Source organism: Pinus tabuliformis, chromosome 5_1, assembly GCF_031772625.1.
Source record: "Pinus tabuliformis cultivar Carrire ecotype Pingquan chromosome 5_1, CPIR1, whole genome shotgun sequence".
Taxonomy (NCBI): domain Eukaryota; kingdom Viridiplantae; phylum Streptophyta; class Pinopsida; order Pinales; family Pinaceae; genus Pinus; species Pinus tabuliformis.
This window is the reverse complement of record NC_142305.1, coordinates 576184481-576205450: the sequence shown is the minus strand read 5'-3', so window position 1 is coordinate 576205450 and position 20970 is coordinate 576184481. Positions and strand designations below refer to the sequence as shown.

The 20970-nt window shown below is 38.4% G+C and overlaps 1 protein-coding gene and 2 pseudogenes across 1 annotated transcript; all 3 read right to left on the bottom strand.

The window, feature by feature from the left end:
* Positions 1-1814: 1814 nt before the first annotated feature.
* LOC149166143 (uncharacterized) lies at positions 1815-3532 on the bottom strand (annotated as a pseudogene).
* A 5171-nt stretch (positions 3533-8703) lies between these two features.
* On the bottom strand, positions 8704-12234 carry LOC149166142 (uncharacterized). The gene has a single exon (XM_089430061.1). It carries the CDS (start codon positions 12232-12234, stop codon positions 8704-8706), a length of 3531 nt encoding a protein of 1176 aa, XP_089286187.1.
* A 6218-nt stretch (positions 12235-18452) lies between these two features.
* LOC149166141 (putative anthocyanidin reductase pseudogene) lies at positions 18453-20663 on the bottom strand (annotated as a pseudogene).
* Positions 20664-20970: the final 307 nt, after the last annotated feature.

The window sequence follows — 20970 nt, the reverse complement described above, 5'->3', positions numbered from 1 at the left end:
AAGTCGTTTGTAGAAACATGTTTCAAACTATAAAAAACTTTGCTTTGTATTGATTAAGGTTTTCTATAGTAGGAGGAAATGATCAATAAGGAATATGGAGGAATTATATGAAAACAACCTTTGATTTTGAAGGTAGCAAATAAAGATCTATTTCTTTATTTACAAGGCATTCATATGGACATAATCAGAAAAGGTCTTTGACTTCAACATAGTCCTCATGATCTGTAAGGCTCAAGGAAGTAGTATTGCGGTAAGATTTCATTGTAGCATGGTCGATGGATACCATAAAATAACTTGGACTTGCCAATGACTAAGTTTTCATGGGACCACAAAGGTGATTATTTGCAATTTCCACGTGCATGTTTTTTCTTCATCCAAATTTTTTTGTCAAATTTGTCCCTATGTTTCATGTTTTTACTAGTCAGATAGATGAGTAGGTTATATAAATTTTGCAGCCATTATTTTAACACCACTACTACGTGTGGTCTTTTGATGTAAAAAAGCAGTATTTTGATTGTGGTGCTTATGGACCACACTTGCTTGATTTTCAAGATAAAATGGTTTAAATGTTGTTGAATTATCTCTACATTATTTTGAAATTCATCACATGGGTTAGATTTACTTAAGCATAATTTGTTGGATTAAAACAATAACATGGCAAACACCAAGGAGATTAGTGGTAAAGAGCAATGTGATATTTTGAATAGTTTCAAGGATCATGAAGGAAATAATACAGAGGTGAGTCGACATTCAAAAGAGAAACACAAACAATTTTCCCAAGAAGAGGTGTAGTTGATGCTGTTCTTGCGTTCAATTTCCGGATTGGAGATATATGCATTTTTATTCAAGGGTAGAGCTTAATTAAGATAGAAATTTAAAATTTATTTACAAAATTGTTATAGTCCTTTGTAGACACATGTTTCAAACTACAAAATTTTTTATCTCTACTAATTAAGGTTGTCTATAGCAGGATGAAGTGATCAAGAAGAAATGTGTAGGAATTGTACAAAATCGACCTCTGATTTCAAAGGTAGAAAATCATGATATATTTCTTTATTTATGAGGCATTCATGTTGGCATAATCAGACAAGGCCTTTAACTTCAATATAGGTCTCATGAGCTGTAAGACTCAAAGAAGAAGTATTGCAGTAAGATTTCATTATGGCATGGTCCTTGCATTTTCATGATATTATTTTGTCGTTCAAAAGTTTTCAAGGAAGCATTAATTAGTGTTATATCATATTGCCACCTATGAAGTTGTAAGTCATTGATTTTTATGTTAGACGATTAATCAAAAACAAGTATTAATTAGTTACAATTCGGGAACAAATTTGCTCACCCATCCTTTCAAAATCTTGCGAGCTATCTTGGTTAGCGCTGAGGGTTATTCTGATTTTCTATGCAAATGGCAACAGAACAAAACTGGATGATTAGTGGGAGATCACATGCACACCTTCCGTGAAGAAGAACAACAAATGGTCCTTCCAAGGGTGCCTGGGGTTTGAACCTGCAAATTTTTACTTGCAAAACAGATCAGGCCAAAGAAGCTAAATTAGGAAATTCAGGTGAAGGAAAAGAGGAAAATGAATTGGCTCGAGTGGGTGGCAAGTGGGATTTATGAGTAGGAACCAGATAGGGTTTCAAATTTCTTTGGGAGTCCATCATTATTATGCTTCTCGTAGGACAGAGCAAAGCAGAGAATACCAATGCCAAATTGGTTTGGTAAGTAGCGTGGAAAGTGTTAAATTTACAACAGATTCCACGGTGTTTCCAATTTTTTCCAGTATAGGGGTTTTCCGATTTGTGGATGACAGTCAGTTTAACCCTCCCCCTTGGCTCGATACAGGACCAGAAAAACCCTCTTGTATAGCATGTGTAGCATAGTGCCTCAGATCATGCTGAGCAATAGATGGAGAGTGCACAGGTAGTGATTGCATGTATTGTTGATACATATCAGATGCGGCTACACGTTGATTTAATGATGAAGAAAGTGGCTCTACGATAATCCCTTGTGTAGGATATTCTACATCCATAATAGAGATTGCATGCCCATCTTCTACTCTCTTCACAGATTTCTTAATTGCATGAGCAATCTTTAATTTAGGCTTTTGTGTTTCACTCGATTTCATAGCACTTGCTTCTGAGGCCAGTTTCTTCCTGGTGAGATAAGAATGTACATCATGAGAAAATCTAGGTTTATAGGAGAACAATAACCCATGCAAAGGCTTCCCTTCAATATGTGATTCAATAGTGTATCCATTTTGAAACACATCAGTTATTTTTGCTTCAAATATCTTTTCTTCAATGGGATTGAAAGTGCACACAAAGGGTTTTTCTTGACCAATAGGAATGTTAGTTGGTGGGGTTGTGGACAAGATGTTTCTAGGATTCACATCAAGCTTAGGTGTATCTCTCTCCTTCTCAGGATCATTTGAAGAGACATGGTGCTCTTGACGCTTTCTTTTCAACTCCTTCCTTAAAGAAAATTTCTTTGGCTTTTGCTCATCTTGTCCATTTTCCATTTTCATTTATGTATCCAAATAATACATGTCATCTAGGGCCTCCCAAGTTTTCATTTCACCCTCCTATGAATATGAGAATGCCTCTCTTGAAATCCAAACAATCTCCAACAATAGAGAATCTAGCAGATGGTCCTTGACTTGTGGTTGCTACCTTGGTCCACACTCCCATCTCTATGTTTAGCATGTGAATATTGTCAAATAAATTATGATCATCAGTAAATCCACCAAACACAAACAAATGCTTTCCAAGGGATATTGTTGCATGGCTTGCCTGAGGTGCTAATATATGTCTAGTTGTGTTGAGCTCTTTCCACACAAGTGTATCTGCATCAAGGACATAGACATCAAACAAATAAGAGTTTGATGCATCCTCCCCACCCAAGACTATAATTTTGTTCTTCCATGACGAGAAAGTGTGGCTATCTCTTCGAGATGGTGGTGTACCACTGGTTGTAGCCCTTGTCCGAATTAAGTTAACTTTGTCTACTATGTAAAGGTTGTTGTAATATATCTCTTCAGATTCATCTTGAGGTTTTTCAAAACCTCCAAGTATAAATATACAGTGATCAATGAGTGCAACATTGTGCCCCTGATGAGCTGGTGGTCCTTCACCACTTACGTTAAGTTGCACCCATGTATTTGTAGTAGTCTCTAGAATATGAAAATCTCATAGAGGGTTCTTCCCATATATGCCACCAAATACAAACAAATTTGTTCCTACAGTGGTACAACTGTGGATGTCCTTGGGAGGGGTGGGGTTCCTTTCACCATAGGCTTACTCCATGTATGATTTCCCAAATCAAAGACATGAATATTGTTTGTCTGGAAATTTTCCTTGCCATAACCACTAAAAACATAGAGAAAGTGGCCATTCTTGACCGAGTTTCAAGTGTGGCCTCATCTCTTTCCTAGACCCATTATACCACCTTTCCTTCCAAGGGATTTTTTTTACCCTATGGAGTCTCTTTTGTCTTCATCTTCATCTTCAAATTCATTCTTTCCCACTTCATCTTCAAGCCAAGAAAAATCACAACAAATCACATCTGGATCAAACCTAAATCTGTACACACATGGTTTCTAAGCGAGTATGTCTATTGGCTATTGGTTAAAAGTATGAATGAATGAATCGAGGGAAGGGAGACAGGGTCCTTGTTTTTCTGGGTTTTGATTTGTAAGGTATTAGGATGGACAATTTAAGTCAGTTGTTTTCTCAACAAACTATAGATTCTAATCAGAAATGAGATTCAAGTCATGGAGCCAAATAAATTAGAGGAAACAATATGAGTTAAGACTAGTGAAGAGGCCAACATGATTTCCATAAGAGATGGATGGATAAAAAGAGATAAGGGAAAGAAAAGAGGAAGAAAGAGTATAAGAATTTGTTCTTCAAGGGTAACAATAATACTTCTCAAACCCGCCAACTCATAATCAAACTTATGACACAATGCAACCTCCAACTAAGAGAAAGCTAGTGAATGTGTAGCCTTTTCTGTGTGGAAAGTGCATTATGTAGTCCTAATGTTAAGTTGTAATAGCACCCATTACCCTAAATATTCCATGCATTCCATGTTCCCAACAGACGACGAGAGTAGTACGCCAGACCATGAGAGAAGGTCCCCATCACCGATACCCGAAAGAAAGAGAAGGCCTTTTACCCACCACCACCACCAGAAGAGATTATGCCAAGTTATTTTCCACCAGACACGAGAGAGTTAGTTCAACAAGTTTTTTGGCCATGTGCATGAAATTTTATTATGTTGTTGGCTGAATGGAGGGAGCAGGGGGAGGTGATACTTAGCAAGCACCCATTCCCCAAACTCACCCATTCCAAGTTTCCAATAGATGAAAGAAGAGATGTCCGACATATGAGAAAAGAGATGTCCCCCATCCTTCCCAACTGATTAGAGAGGGAAGTACTTACCAACAGACAAGTGAGGTTACCACCAACGAGCCAACAAACCAGCTCGCCTGCCTGGATTCTCCCAGCAAGCATCAATCAATAGCAATAGTGAAGAATCTGTAATGGATTCCAACCTTTTTATTAATAATTAATTTAAACCATAACCATTTCCTTCCCCAAAAAAAATTTACTCTTGATTTAATGTATGTTTAGTCTCTTCTGATTTTAATATATGTCTAATATGTTATACTTGGTTTACTAGCTTCTATTTCATAGTCTACATTTATACTTATTTCCTATTTTTATACTAGATCCTATTAGGATATATTTTATCCTAGGCTTTTCTTAAAATCGGTTCATTAAAATCTCAATTTAAATCTGATTGCCTAGGGCTCGAACTTCCCAGTTGTAATTTTTTTTAAATGGATGTATTTGTTAATAGAATTTATAAACAACGAGTTACAAGGATCAATTCCAATAACATATTTGAATGGATCGATTTTGATGATAGATTTTATACTCTTTAGAAATATACCTAAATACCAGCCAAAATAAAAGAGGGGATAGGGATAAAATAATACGAAGTCAAATATGTTAAAAAAAAAACCCTAACAAAACTAGAAAACCCTAAAATATACAGAGGGGTTACAATATAAGTTAAAACATCGCAAAATGATATACAGTTTGTGTATCATTTTGAGTCCAAATAACTAGAATGAAATTTTGAGTATCCTTACCTTTTCTTTCACAAGGAGAAACTTACTACCTAGAAGGAAATTTTGGGAATATTGAAAGTATAAAATCAAAATAAAATAAGTATAAATGGTTGGAATTTATCATTATATTTCTCCTCACTAAACTATGACATGATACTTGTTATTCTTCAAAATCAATAAAAATATTAAACAAAATTTGGCATAATGTAAGTGATTTCTCTTTATCTTCTAACTTTGAATGACATTTTGTTTACTAATTTTTATCTTCAATGATTTTTAATATATCACGATTCTTCTTGAATTTATGCCTTACAATGTTTCCTTTGCAACATTTGGGGCAATTACTAGTTTAGCACTTGTGGAATTCTTTGAGCACACAACTTGATAGGAATAGGGGCTAGGATCTCCTCCAAACTTTAGTATAACTCACTTGCAAGAGTATCAAAGGTTGGTATTCATTGTTACAACAACCAAGCTTCAGGATCAAGTCATTTCTCTCCATTTGCATTTGGACTAGTTTATCACATAATTAACATCAACAATGGAGATTTTGATTAAGCATTGACACTTAATTAAGCAATAGAATGAAAAAATTAATGGCTTGAGAAACAAAAGGGATGTGCTTCAATAATTGGAAGTTCATCTTGCTTCGTCTTCAACCTCCCCGTTGAACTCAGTCTATCCTCCCCCTACTCCTCTACGAGACCTTAATTCGCAGTCTCTCTAGATACCATGGTTTCTCTAAATGTATTTCATGATCCATATAATGTAGGTTTGATATGCAATCAAATTTGGTTTGTTCTCGGGATTCTTTTGTAAGGATATAATTTCAAAACTCCCAATTGTTTTATAATATGATCCTAGATTAGGAAAGCAGCTAAGTACATTGTAATCTTCCTTTAGATTTTTTGGAAAAGAATATATTTCAAGACTTTATATGTAACTATGTTATATTTAAGATTTTGTGCACACACACACACACACACACACATATCTTAATTCTCGATCTACCAAGCACCAGGAAGGATCAAATCTCTGAAGATGCAAACTTCTTGTGGAGTGCAAAACTTGAAGAAAGGTTTTCACCTCAAGAGATTTGATTCTTCTCATCGCTTGGTAGATCCTTAGTTAAGATGGATCTATGCTAGTTCTTAATAATATTATTTATATTATATAAATTTCACATCTCTATATATAAAATTATTCTCATTTTTAATTTTATTAAAACCTTGATTTAATCTCTATGGAATATCCACAGAATATTTTTAGTAGTGAAGATTGAGGGTTCAAATATATCTCAAAAGTAATCATAACATTTTTGCCTTGAGATTTAATTTAAAATATGTTCTTGTCTTTGAGATTTCTGGGACTTTCATTATTATTCAGATTTTCTTCTCGATACATCGCATGAGGTTTCTTTTTCATTGACGTTTTGAACCAGCAACAGTGGTTCATCTTCAGGATGTGAAAGAATATTGAAAGACTGGTCTCATTTTCAATTATATATATAGAGATGTTTAGCCGACAGATATAATTAATTTAATTTTTTTTTTTTTTAAGTTTATGGTTATATTAATTATATTTGTTTTAATTATCTAATTATCTAATTATTTTAATTTAATTTTAATTAATTATTTCTATTTTAATTATTTTAATTATTAATTTTGATATTTATTTATTGATAATTAGTTTCAATTTTTTTAATTAGCTATTTATTTCAATTAATTTTATATTATATTTTTTAGTTATATTTATTTTGATTATAATTGTTTTAATTATTAATTTTAATTGTTGTAATTATATTGATTATATAATTGTTTTTAATTGTATATATTTTAATTATTTGTTTATTTTAATTATTATTTTAACTAATTATTAATTTTAATTTTAATTGTTTTAATTGTATTTATTTTAATTAATTTTAATTTTTATAATTATATTTATTTTAATTTATTTATTAATTTAATTTTAATTGTTATAATTATATTTATTTCAATTTATTTATTAATTATTTATTAATGAGTTATTTTTACTTTGTATTTATGTTAGTTTTAATTATATGTCGTGATTATTTATTAAGGCTCCCTACATATTATCCTATGTTGAGGAGTTTGTTATAGTTAAGATATTTTCAATTGATGTTTATTTCCTATGATTTTTATTTATTTTTTGTTAAATTATATTTTTATTTTTATTTTTCTATGTAAAGACTAAGCTATTGTATTAATAAAGAAAGAAAATATTTACAAAGAGGTACTAGCCTCTGAGGATGGATAAGGCCACCCTCTGTCTGAAGAGCATAGCAGGTACTCAAGGCTACCTGAATTACAAAGATAGAAGCAGTAGAAGTAAGCATGAGCAAAACAGAAGCAGGTAGTCCTCTGACTTACAAGAGAGATTCCTCCAAAAAGAACAACAGCAGCAGAATTGTAGAACCAAAGAACCTTTGCTGCTGATATCATCGCGGCAGTTGAGGGTAGGAAGACAAGTGATTCCAGAGATCTGGAAACATTGCGAATTCTGGGCATTCCTCTACCCCAAAAACAAAACCTGGGTATCTCGGAAAGAGAAGAGACCCCTCCAAAACTCCAAAACTTGACCATTGAGCAGCAGCAGAAACAGTAATTTAGCCTTCGAAGGCTCACCTTATGCTTTGTTGTCGAAATCTGGCATAGTTGCATCTTCGTTCACTGGCTGTCGGGAATCCGGTGGGTGTGCTGGCTGCTGAAGCGAACCCAGATCAAGAGCATGCTCCTCAGGATTGACAACGCCTGGAGGAGGAATAACGACATTGCCAATTTCCGCCCTCGCTTGGGCATTACCAGTCTGAGCCAGCTCCCCATCGTCTTCCTCCTGGCTGTCGGAGTCTTCATCTTCTTCCTCCGTCGCGATTACAGTTATCAGCAGAGACACCCGTGATTGATTTCTCCGGCATCTGAATGTGAAACGGGATGTATGCACTTGACTATCTAGTTGGTACGACTCCTCTGAAGGAGAAGACGGAGGTGCTACCATAGCCGGCCGCTGAATTGCCCTTGCTTGAACCTCCTGTCTTCGACTAATTCCCCAAACACCCCCTCTTCTCGGGACCCCACACTGTCTCGGCGCCATGAGCAGGGAAACTTGAGAGCTATTTACAGTGGGAGGCCCAGTATCCAAACGCAGAGCCTGAACTCTGCCCCCCAGAACTGGCCTAGTAGAAACCTGAACCAAAGTATGAGTCCTCACTATAATTTTAACCTGCCAAGGTCGAGAGAGAATACTCTGAGCGGAGGTGAGGCCTCTGCCACTGCGCACACTGCCAGAGATCGTCTCCTCTCCACTCTGCTCGAAGCACAACATAACAATACACCAAACATGCCCAAACTGGAGCAGATACGCCGTTAAGTAATCCTCTTTTCGGAATTCTCTGGATGCCTCCATAACGAACCCCAACGAATTAGCGTACAATGCAGTTAAGTCCCCTCGCGCGAACCCATCTCCCCTCTGCACAACCTTCTCCTCGGCCTTTAAAGGCATTAATGCCTGGCAGAGCCGCCTAGTGTGGCCGTCCTGGCAGGCCACCTTAACATGCCAGCTGCCCATCGCTGTTTATCAAATTGCCACCCGCATCCGGGTGAGAATCATCCTGTGTTTGCATGTCTCTATCTATTAGTGCTTGGAAGGTGGATAGATGATCCATCGAAACTACATCATTTAGATGGCCAACTGAGAGGTCTTTCTCATTTTCCACCCCTAAATTAGCAAGGAAATCAGCTGGCTTGTTCCCGTCCCTTTTTATATGCTTGAAGGAAACAGCTCTGTTCTCTTGCAGCCAATGTTGTATTTGTTCCAATCTAGATGCCAGTCTCCAGCTACTGCTGATCTTGTGAACTTGGGAACCCTGTTGGAGTTTTAAGGCCATGTTTATTAGAAGTTGGGAATCCCCTTCCACTATCAACGGAAGATAATTGCCCTGCTGCGCCAGAGTGAGACCTTTCCATAGAGCCTCCAGTTCCGCTGCATTGTTGGTATTCCACCCGATTGTGCCATAGTAGGTGAGGTGGGATTTACCCTGATGGTCTCTGATAATGCCGCCATAACCAGTCTGACCCGGATTGCCTTTCGATGCGCCATCGAAATTCAGTTGGAACATGTTGATGGGAGGTGGCCTCCACTTTACTGAATGGGTTTGGTGCTTTACGGGGCTGTCCTTGACAGGAATCTGATCTTGTATCGTTATCTGCCAATTGCTCCAGATGGCCAGCTCCTGAGGTTCCTTTGGGTAGTCATCTTGGGGCCAGTTCTTTGTGGAAAGAGTTTCTCTAATGTTGTTATGAATTCCCTTCCATACCTGCTCCATTGTCATTGATTGACCTTTGAAGATCCTCCTGTTCCTTTCCTTCCAGATATTCCACATCAAGAAACCCGGTATAGTTTGCCAAAGGATGTTTAGAATTTTACATTGGTATGGTGTTTGAGGCCATTGACGTATTGTGTCTTTGATATCCCCCAGAACTCGGCCTTCCTTTTGACATCGAAATGCCACCTTTTCCCAAATCTTTCTACTCAACTGGCACGTCTGCATTAGGTGTAAGGTTGTTTCTTCTTCCTGATTGCATATGAGGCATATGGAAGGACCAAGGAAGCCCCTTTTCCTGAGGTTATCCCAGGTTAGGATTCTATTATATGAAAGGAGCCAGAGAAAGGTGGAAACCTTCGGCCAGATTGGTGGTTTCCAGATTTTGCCCCATATCTGATCTTTATCCATTCTGTCTTTTATGATGATCCTGTAGGCCTCCTTTGTGGTGAATGTACCCTTCTCCTCATAACCCCATCTCAATGTGTCCATACCTGCTTGCTTTAATATCCTGCGTTTTTTTAACTCGGTGTTGAGAGTGAGTTGGTTGTGATTTGAGCTGCGTGGTAAAATAAGGCTAGTTTCTTTCCACTCTCTCTGCTCTTGATTATTCGGTTCTTTCCAGAAATTGCTTATTTTCTCCTGCGGGGTTATCTCCCAATCATGAATAGTTTGCATGCAATCCTTAAGATTTGGTAGCTGTTGCCAGGAGTCTTCCCAGAACCTGGCAGTAAGACCATCTTTCACCTCCCAAAAGCTATGTTTTTGGATGAGATCTCTATGCTGTATGGCCGAGTTCCATATTAGCGATCCTTTACTTGTTTCCGACATTCTGATCCTTTCTTCTAAGGGTAAGTTCCTTGAGTACTTTGCTGTCCAGAGACATGCCCAGGGGGTATTGAAGTTTGAAAGCCACCTCCACCATATTTTCGCCCCCATGGTCTTATTACTTTGTTCCGGGTCTCTGAGTCCTATTCCTCCTGCCAGCCTAGGAATACAAACCTTTTCCCATCGAATGAGAGCCCATTTTCTGTTTGGTCCAGAGCTGCCCCATAGGAAATTTCTTTGTAATTGTTTGATTGCCTTAAGTACCCATTTTGGCGTTGCTAAAATGGAGAATAAGTAAAGCGGCATGGATTGCAAAATGGACTTGATAAGCACAATTCTACTGGCCATGTTAAGCGATCTATAGGTCCAAAGGAGCAATTTGGCTTCAAGTTTTTCAAGCAGGATTGTCCACGATGAATGCTTGAGGGCTGATGCGATAAGAGGAGCGCCTAGATAAGAGGAGGGCAGAGAAGCCTTGGAGAAGCCAAGAATACGCGTTATAGCTCTTTGGGTATATGGAGGGGTGTTAAAGAAGAATACTTGGGATTTAGCATTATTTATGAGGGCTCCAGAAGCTTTTGAAAAAGAGTCCAAGATGGATTTGAAAGAGCGAGCTTCTTGAACGGAAGAGTGGCCGAATAACATGTTATCATCAACAAATTGTTGATGAGAAACTGCTGGGAGATGGTGAACGGCAATTCCTTTGAGCTTATGCGCTAGAATGGCGGCTTTAATGCTTCGCCCCAGTCCTTCAGCAAGGATAACAAACAGAAAGGGTGACAAGGGGTCTCCCTGCCTAATGCCCCGAGATGGACGAAAGGTGGGAGAGGGAATCCCATTGATGAGGATAGAAAAGAATGATGAGGAGATGAAACTACTAACCCATCTTACCCATGGGGGAGCAAATCCAAAAGCCAGGAGAGTCTTTTGCAAATAATTCCAACTAATACTATCGAATGCTTTTGAAAGATCGATTTTGAGAAGCATCCCCGGCTTCTTTAATTGTTTGAGAGAATGCATTATTTCATGGGTGAGGATGATCCCATCAGTGATTTGACGCCCTTCAACATACCCGGATTGTTCAGGAGAAATGATGAGGGGCAGCAAGGGCTTCAACCTTAGAGCAATAACCTTTGAGACAATTTTATAAATGATATTACATAAAGCAATGGGCCGATACTTATCTGGAGTGTTGGATTCTGAAGACTTGGGGATTAATGCTATAAAAGTGGCATTCATAGCTGGATACATCCATCTGAGAGTCCTTGATTCCTCCACGACCTGCCATACTTCCCATTTTATTAATTCCCAGAAATGCTGAAAGAAATTTGACGTGAACCCATCTGGGCCGGGTGCTTTCCCTGCTTTCAGTTGGTTCACCGCTAATTCTACTTCTTGAAGACTGATCGGTTTAAGAAGCAGAGTATTCTGATCTTCAGTAATTATTCTTGGAATGTGCCTGGTGATGTTATCAATGGCCGCGGATCTATTGATATTTGGTTCTTGATTCATCTGTTTGAAGTAGTTAACGAACTCCGTTTCTATTCCTTCATGGTTTTCGACCTTGATTCCTTGCTCATTATTCACAGAGGATATTTGGTTGATCATGCGCCTTTGGACTGTTGTTTTGTGAAAGAATTTTGTGTTCTTTTCACCTTCCTTCAGCCACCTAATCCTGGACTTCTGCCTCCACAATGTCTCTTCCTGCAGATCTCTTTCTAGAATTTGCTTTTCAATTGCTTGTTCTTGTTGTGTCAATTCCTTGGATTGGCCATGAGAAATTATTCTTTGTTGGGTGTCCTTCATTTTTTGAATTAGGATTTCCTTTGATTTGAAAATATTGCCAAATGTAGATTTATTCCAACGTTTTATTTCCTCTTTGAGATACTTCAGCTTCTTTTGAAATAGGGCCATTCTTGTCCCCTCCATTGCCCTAAAATTTGTCCAGGTTGTCTTTATAAATTCATAGAAGTCTAGATGAGATAGCCAGAAAGATTCAAATCTGAATGGCCTCCTTAAACTTTTGCTTGGTCGGTTCCAGTTTAAGGCAATGGGCCAGTGGTTCGATCCTGAATAAGGTAGGATTGAGGCTGCGAATTCTCTGCCCATGTGTACTGCATTGTTAGAAATTAGGAAGCGATCCAGTCATGAGGCCACTTGCATCGGTTCCATTCTCTTGTTGTTCCAGGTATAAAGGCCATTTTCAGTAGGAAGATCAATCATCCAATTGTCTTGAATGAAATCTTTGAGTAGAGTGCCGTCTCTGTTAATTCTGCAACGTCCTCCTCTCTTTTCCTCCAGAGTCGCTATCATGTTGTAATCTCCGCCTGAGATCCATAGCGGGTGCATTCGGTTTGCATTAAGCTGTGTTAATGCATCCAATATATCAGCTTTCTGCTGGATTTCTTGTGGAAAGTATACATTTGTAATATGCCCATCAATATTTGTGCCAATGAGATGAAACTTGGCTTGGATGAAATTTCTATTTGCATGTATATTATCCAGCTGTATCACCCTTGCGTCCCAAAGGATTGCCAAGCCTCCTGAAGCGCCCTGAGCTTCCACTGCTGTGACCTGCCCTGCCGGCCAGGCCTTAGCTGCTACTTTTTCTAAAACTACTTGTTTACATTTGGTCTCTTGCAGGAAAAGAATTGCTGGTTTTTCCTCCATTATCATGTTTTTAAGGAGTCTACCTTTCTTCTGGCCATTAAGCCCTCTAATGTTCCAAGATATCAACTTCATTGGGAATGTTTGGGGTGGATGTTAAAATACCTGGTTAGCTGGCCGTATCTGCCTGAATCTACCAGGACTTCTCCGACCTTGATGGTTCTCTCCAGAGCGGACTTCCTTCCACGCTTTTTGCTATTCTTTGAAATAAACGTCCCATCCCATTTGCTGCCTGTTTGCACCCCGAGTGAATATTTCTTCTGGGCTTTATGCAGAACCTCCACCAGTTTGTCCACTTGCGTTGCAGTTATCTTGTCGAAGTTCTTAGTTTTGCAAGCGGCCTCCAGACCAATAATGTCCAGTTCCCCTATATCAAATGTTTCTGTGTCCTCATCCATATTTTTGACTTCTTGATGGCTTTCTTCTTCTTCCCGTGCTTGTACTGCGCCTGAATCCGTTGTGTCTATCTCCATCTCTGGTTGGCTCCAGATTTTCGATTTGGTGCTATGGGTGTTGCCGTCCTGTACCTCGCTTTTTCCTTTTGATGACGCTTTGGGATCCTCAGACATGTCCGGATTTGTGATGCTCTTGGATGACAGAGGATCTTGGACTTGTTGCTCTTCCTCAACTAAAACAGCAAAGCTATTACTTGTTGAAGGCTTTGAAGGATCCTTCGTGACCTGCCTGTTCTGAGATGGCTGTTTCTTATTTCCTCTTCTGCGATTAACTACTTTGGTGAACCCATCGGTCGATTGCTTGTCCTGATCTTGTTCCGTGGACTTCTTATTTAGCGGGCAATCTCGGAACAGGTGCCCTAAGGCATGACATTTTCTACACCTAAAGGGCACATGTTCATAGTCTATTAACTGGAACCATTCTTCATCCTCATGAGTTAGTTTTACCTTGTCAGGCAGGGGTTCCTTTAAGTCCATGTAGACGCAGATCCGGGCATAAGAGGTGTACTTCTTCGTTTTCGTTTCTTCTGCAATCTTGACAAAGTCCCCCAGAACCTTCCCAATCTCCTGAAGCGATTCTTCTTCCCAATATTCCCATGGCAATGAGTACAGCCTGATCCAAACTGGTGCCCAGCTCAGATCCTCCTTATCTGGGTTAAATTTTGCTGCCCATTCTCTGAGGAATAGACCCGCTGAGTTAAAGAAATAAGGTCCGCTCTCAAAGACTCTGTTTCTGTCCTCCAAGCAGTTGAAGACTGCTGTAAAGAAACCTTTTGGACCTAAATGCAGGGATATATGTCCTTTCGGGTGCCATTTTATATTAATCCAGGTCCTCAGGGCTTTCTCATTTGGCCAAATGCCTATAAATTTGCCTATGAGGGCATGATCCTTCATGTATTGTATTCTTGCATTGATTCTGTGACTGGGGAACTCCACTGTTGGCGTATGCTTAGCAACAGGCTTGCATGTGGATGATCTCACTCTCTGATCCTCTGGCTGAGCTTGATCATTCTGCCTGTCCGGCATATCTTCAGTATCCTTTTCATTTGTTCTCTGATCTTTCCCTGAATCGTTCTGGTTTTCGGGCTGCATTTCGTTAGTTGGGGAATCCCCTCCTGCCCCCTGGCGGGGGTGCATTTTCGCTGCTGCCAACTTCCTACAACCGTGATGTGTAGCTTTGCCGCCTTGGGGTTGGCTTCTGCCCCTGCAGACCGCTTGCCGCTGTAGGTCTGCAGCTAACCCTAGCCGCTGTACGCTGCTACTCTGCTCATCTTCGCGCTCTCCATCCCTCCTTTCATCAATTTTTAATAATATGTATATTTGATATTATTTTGGGATTTTAACTCTAAATTATATTTTTATTAAGGTCATAGTGTGTTATTAAATTAAAATGGATTAGATCTTTTATGTTTGTTCTAGGTTAATTAGAGGAGGATTATAGCTAGGGGTAGATTTGGATGATAGGATTGGAATCCAGTTCTTGCTTATGGTCCATCCATCATCTCTATTGAGGTTATTAGGGTGTTTGCTAATTTCTATGGCTTCTCTAAATTTCCTTATGAAGTATTGATCACACCTAGCTAAGATACGGGTATCTTCTATACATATTTGTGCTTAGTTTTATCAGAATGTTCAACTAGAGTTGAGGATTTGGATCGATTTTGTTTAATGTTTGCTGAGTGTTCCTGGATCCTTGTGTTAAAGGATCTCCGAGTCTCACCCACATAGGGTTTGCCGCATGAGCAGGGAATTAAGTAGACACCTTTATGGCATTTAGGGTCAATTTTGTCTTTCACTGGATTGAGGTAGTTACGGATAGTGTTTAAGGGTTTGAAAGTGGTTATAATTCCATTGTTTTTTAGGATGCGGGAGATTTTGTTTGTAGACCCTTGTATGTAAGGGAGGTTGACTTTACCTTTTATATTATCAAAGTTTTTATTTTTGTTAGGACGCATGTTTGCCTTATTTATGGCTTTGATAGCTTGATGTTTATTGTATCCATTTTTTAGGAAAACTTTAATAAGGTGTTCTGTTTCTTTTTCTAGGTGTTCCTTGTCAGAGATTCTAAGGGCTCTAGTTGCTAATGTGTTGAGGACTCCTAGTTTGTGGGTAGGGTGATTATGTGAAGAGGCATGTAAATATTGTTCAGTGTGAGTCTTTTTTCTATATACCTATTGGGATATAGAGCCATCCTCATTCCTAGTGATGAGGATATCCAGGAAAGGGAGGCTTTTGTTGACCTCAACTTCCATAGTGAATTTATGGAAAGGGATAAACTATTTAGGTGTTTCTTGAAGGTTTCTAGGGCTTCTCTTCCATGAGGCCATATGATCAATGTGTCATCCACATATCTTTTCCACAATTTAGGCTTTAGGGGTGCCATCCTAGGGCTTTGTTTTCAAAGTCCTCCATAAATAAATTGGCAATGATAGGGGACAGGGGCGACCCCATGGCGACTCCACATGTCTGTTCATAAGTATCTTCCATGAAGCTGAAAAAGGTTGATCTTAGGCAAACTTCTATGAGCTTTGATGTGTCTAGGTCTGTCAATTAGCAGATAACCTCCACGACATCATTAATGGGGATTGGTATATAGCGAGGTGACATCAAAACTAACTAAAATGTCATCTTGATCAAGTTTGATGTTCTTGATTTCTTCAATGAATTGGGTTGAGTCTTTGACCAAAGAGTCTGTGTTTCCCACTAGTGGTTTTAGTTTCTTGGCTAGGTGTTTTTCTAGATGGTATGTAGGTCCATTAATCGTGTTTACTATTGGTATCAGAAGGATGTCTTCCTTGTGAATCTTTGGGACTCCATAGATTCTCAGTGTGTATGGATTGTTCACAATGAGATTTTTGTTGTCTTGCATCTTACTAGTTTTGATTAGGTTGCATACTTTTTTGGAGATATTGTTTAAGGTATTTTTGTTGATTTTTCTATAGCAGCCACTGTTATTTAGATGATCTAGCATTTTTGCTTTGTATTCACTTATGTTCATGATAATGGTGGCTCCTCCTTTGTCTACTTTCAACACTACAATATTAGGGTTGGAGTTCAAGATTTTGAGAGCTAGATACTCTTGTTTGCTAACATTGCTTTTGGGGGGTTTTGCTTTCCTAAGGGTGATGGAACAGTCTTATCTGATTTGTTCTTTTATGTTGTCAGAAAGGTTCTTGATACCATATTCAATATTGCACAGAATGTCTTCAACAAGGATTTTGCGTGGTGTGATGGAGAAATTTAATCCTTTTCTTAATAAGTTTAGGATGTGTTCATTTAGTTGTATGTTAGATAAATTTATGACCAAATTATCTTTTTTATTATTGGGTTTATTATTGTTATTGGTCTGTGACATAGGTTTACTATCATTGTATTGTTCTCGGTGTTTGTGTGTCGCTGCATGTTGGGACAATGCAGGTTGGAAAGGAGGCGTGGGTGAGCCCGACAACTCTGGCTGGGATTGCACGAGCTCGGGTAGGGTCAAGTTATTGTGGGGGTAATTTGTTGTAGCTACGTGGTATTATAGGGGTTGCTATGTTGAATTTGGGGCTGTGTGGGAGCTGTTGAGACTGCGTGGGTGCTGATGATGGCGTAGGTGATTGTATGGGATGGAGCTATTTGCGTAGGAATACTGCTGATGATTGTGGAACCTGCATGGGATGGAGTGGGGTGTATACGACTGCGAAGGGGATTGTTGCGTAGGAGATGACTGTGTTGATTGTGTTTATGACTGCGTAAGATGCGTGGGAGAGTGGATTGTATGATGGGGTGTATGGGCTTGTATAGGGGACTGTGTATGATGGGGTGAGGTTAACTGGGCTATATGGGGTGTGTGTTGAGTGGAGTTGAACAACGTAGGCTGGGCTTTATGGGGTGTGCATTGAGTGGATTGTGAGGGGGTTGGGTTGTGTATGTTGGGGGGTGTGTGTTTTGGGGTTGCGAGGGGGCTGAGTTGTATTTGTTCAAGGGTGTATTCTGAATGGAGGTAGAGGGAAAGCTGCTATGTGTTGGGTTTGCTGTTAGGTCTAGGTTTCCCGTGTTTTTATTGTTATGACTGATGAGGGATTTTAATGAGGAAATTTGTGAAGCATTGATTTTAGAGTGAGAGTTGAAGTCAGCTACATTGTGGAGAGCTACTTTTTTGTCCAAGAGTTTGGAGAATTTTTTATCCTATCATCCACATAGCAGCTTGCCTTCTACCTCCGTTTAGAATACACCCTTCAACAAATACAACCAAACCCCCTATAATACCACGTACCCATAGCAAATTACCCCCCAAAATAACTTGACCCTACCCCAGCTCGTGCAATCCCAACCAGAGCTGTCAGGCTCACCCACGCCTCCTTTCCAACCTGCGCTGTCCCAACCTGTAGCAACACACTAACACCGGGAACAATACAATGATAGTAAACCTATGTCATAGACCAATAACAATAATAAACCCAATAATGAAAAAGACAATTTGGTCATAAATCTATCTAACATACAACTAAATGAAGGCATCCTAAACTTATTAAGAAAAGGATTAAATTTCTCCATCACACCATGCAAAATCTTTGTTGAAGAGATTCTGTGCAATATTGAATATGGTATCAAGAACCTTCGTGACAATATAAAAGAAAAAATCAGATAAGACTGTTCCATCACCCTTAGGAAAGCAAAACCCCCCAAAAGCAATGTCAGCAAACAAGAGTATCTAGCTCTCAAAACATTGAACTCCAACCTTGATATTGTAGTGTTGAAAGCAGACAAAAGAGGAGCCACTCTTATCATGAACATAAGTGATTACAAAGAAAAAATGCTAGATCATCTAAATAACAGTGGCTGCTATAGAAAACTCAACAAAAACCCATTAAACAATATCTCCAAAAAAATATGCAAGCTAATCAAAACTAGTAAGATACAAGACAACAAAAATCTCATAGTGAAAGACAAGATTTATTAAAAAAAAATTGTGAGTAGACATTGCAATTTCTCCGCACACAATTTTCCAAGAAAACAAAAATTCCCACTATCAAATTTCACTCACTCCAAGAGAATGCTGTGTCTCCTCCTCAAGAACTCTACAGGAGTCCATATAGATTCGTCCACACTGCAACTGTTAATAACTTCTCCCTCCTCGTTAAAGGGAGTTGCCGCTGCCATCGACGAAGTATAAACCACACGCTTCACCGATTTAGCTCGTGAGCAGGCGTTCAGGACATTCAATACTCCCTTCACAGCAGGCTGCACGTAATCGTCCTGTCACACAATTTATAGAACACCTATAAGATGTTCTGATCCACAATACCCTCCTTCTCTTTATCCTATGGATGGACTGTCTGGGTACAGGAACTCACCCATCTTTGATCAGAAAACATGGCTGGTTCGGAACGACATCAACAAAAATATATATATGATGAAAAATATATATATGATGAGATGGGACCGAGAGAGAAGAATAAAGGAGTAAGGAATATCAAACACAAAGAATTAATGGGGTAAAGGAGTGAAGAATATCAAACACAAAGAATTAATGGGGTAATTATCCGGTGGGTGGGTTCTTTTTGATGGAGAGGATGTGCGGATGTGGAGTTGTGATTGTTATAAATCTGTGAAAGTACTATTATTTTTGTTGGGAAGGTGGGTAAGGAACTAATAGTAAGGCAGAACTCATAGTACTATGGGGTGTACTCATAGTAGCAAAATAGAACCTATAGTATTGTGGGGTGTATTCATAGTGGCAAAATGGTTGTGAATGGAGAATATTTAGATATTCAGAAATACAAAAGAAAAAAGCCTCAGAGAATGGGTGAGGGACAACATAGTTTTCAGCCCTCAAATCTTCAAAACCTTATTGGGGTTCTAGTGAGTACCTTTCAAGATGTTAATTTCGATTACATTTACAGAAAACAAAACTGAATTGTTGATCTGCTCTCAAAGAGAGGGATGAGGGATGACGAAATAAACAGGGAAATTCTTTTTTTTCTGCGTATGAACAAAGACATCTGGTCAATGAAAGTAGTATCAACTACTCATAGAAGTAAATGAAAGAAATCTAGGAAATCTAGAAGCAAATACATATTTTAGGGTTGTATGGGAATTTAGAATAGAGGCATGTTTTTTTAGAAGTTTCATAATATGGAAAATGTAATAAAGCATTCATAAACAGAAGATTGATTGAGCCTAGAGGCTTATTCTACAGCCCAGTCCAATGTGTAAAGTGTCCCTCTGTCATCAAAGTTGAAATTTTGCAACCAAAAAAAAATTAATACCTATACTAAACATTTAAATAATGTCTACTCATAAAAAAATTTTAAACGTGAAGAAAACTCGTACTAAATCCGTATTTAAGATAAATCTATACAAATGAATATTAAATAAATAAATTCTTATTTAAAATAGATCTATACTAGTAAATATTAAATAGCTACTAATGTAAAAAAAAATCACAAGATTCAAAAATTATGAAAAGCAAGAAAAGAAACATAAACATATACTATCTTTTTGATATTTAATATAAAGAAGTAACTTCACAAGATTCAAAAATTATGAAAAGCAAGAAAAGAAACATAAACATATACTATCTTTTTGATATTTAATATAAAGAAGTAACTTCACAAGATTCAAAAATTATGAAAAGCAAGAAAAGAAACATAAACATATACTATCTTTTTGATATTTAATATAAAGAAGTAACTTTTCTTTCTATTGAAAAAGAAAGATGTATTGATCTGATAGTTACCATCACCCCTCCCTCATCCTGAAGCTTATGTTCTGAAAAATAAAATTAATAATAATTTACCTCGGAGAGCTTGGAAAAATCCATAGGACTGGCCACGTCGAACACCCCTTGACAGCCCTCCACCGCGGAATCAAAGGAGTGCTCTTCGCATAAATCTGCTTGGAAGAGCTTCAGTCTCTCTCCTGCCCCAGGCAAAGACAGCAAAGGCCTAGTTTTTTCCTCATTTTCTGCACGTAATAATGAAAGCGAATTGATAATGTAAATGGAAAATATAAAAAAAAATTATTCAGAGATTATCTATTAAATTAAAGTTTAAATTTATACATTAATAATATAAAATGCTATAACAACTAAAACTTAAATGTACGATATCGTTAATTACGTGGATCTCTGAGAGTGGCGTTGACAGTGTAGCCTCTTTGGAGAAGATTCTTGACGAGCCATGATCCGACGTATCCCCCTGCTCCTGTAACGCACATCTTCACACCACCTTTCCCTTCTTGGATTTCCATTTTTAATGGAGGGAACAGAGAAGCACGAATACGCGATGAAAAATAATATTGCAGATAGATATGAGTAACTTGCTCTGTACTCGACTTCTGCTAACTTATAACGAGTTATCGGGTCGAGCCACCTTATAGCGTGCTTCCGGGTCGAGGGAGTTTCAGGTTGCCCAAAATCCAAGAACGTACACGTAAGCCTACGTATTTGCAGATTCCTCTTTCCTTCGTCTTTTTTCGGTGATTTCTCCTGCCCTACGTTGCTAGATGTCTAAACGACAACTTCGTTTGACGTTGCATATTCCACACATAATATATT

What these genes read in the sequence shown, in the direction of transcription:
- LOC149166142 (XM_089430061.1), bottom strand. Translation starts at nt 12,234, where the DNA reads ATGGAGGGGACAAGAATGGCCCTATTTCAAAAGAAGCTGAAGTATCTC.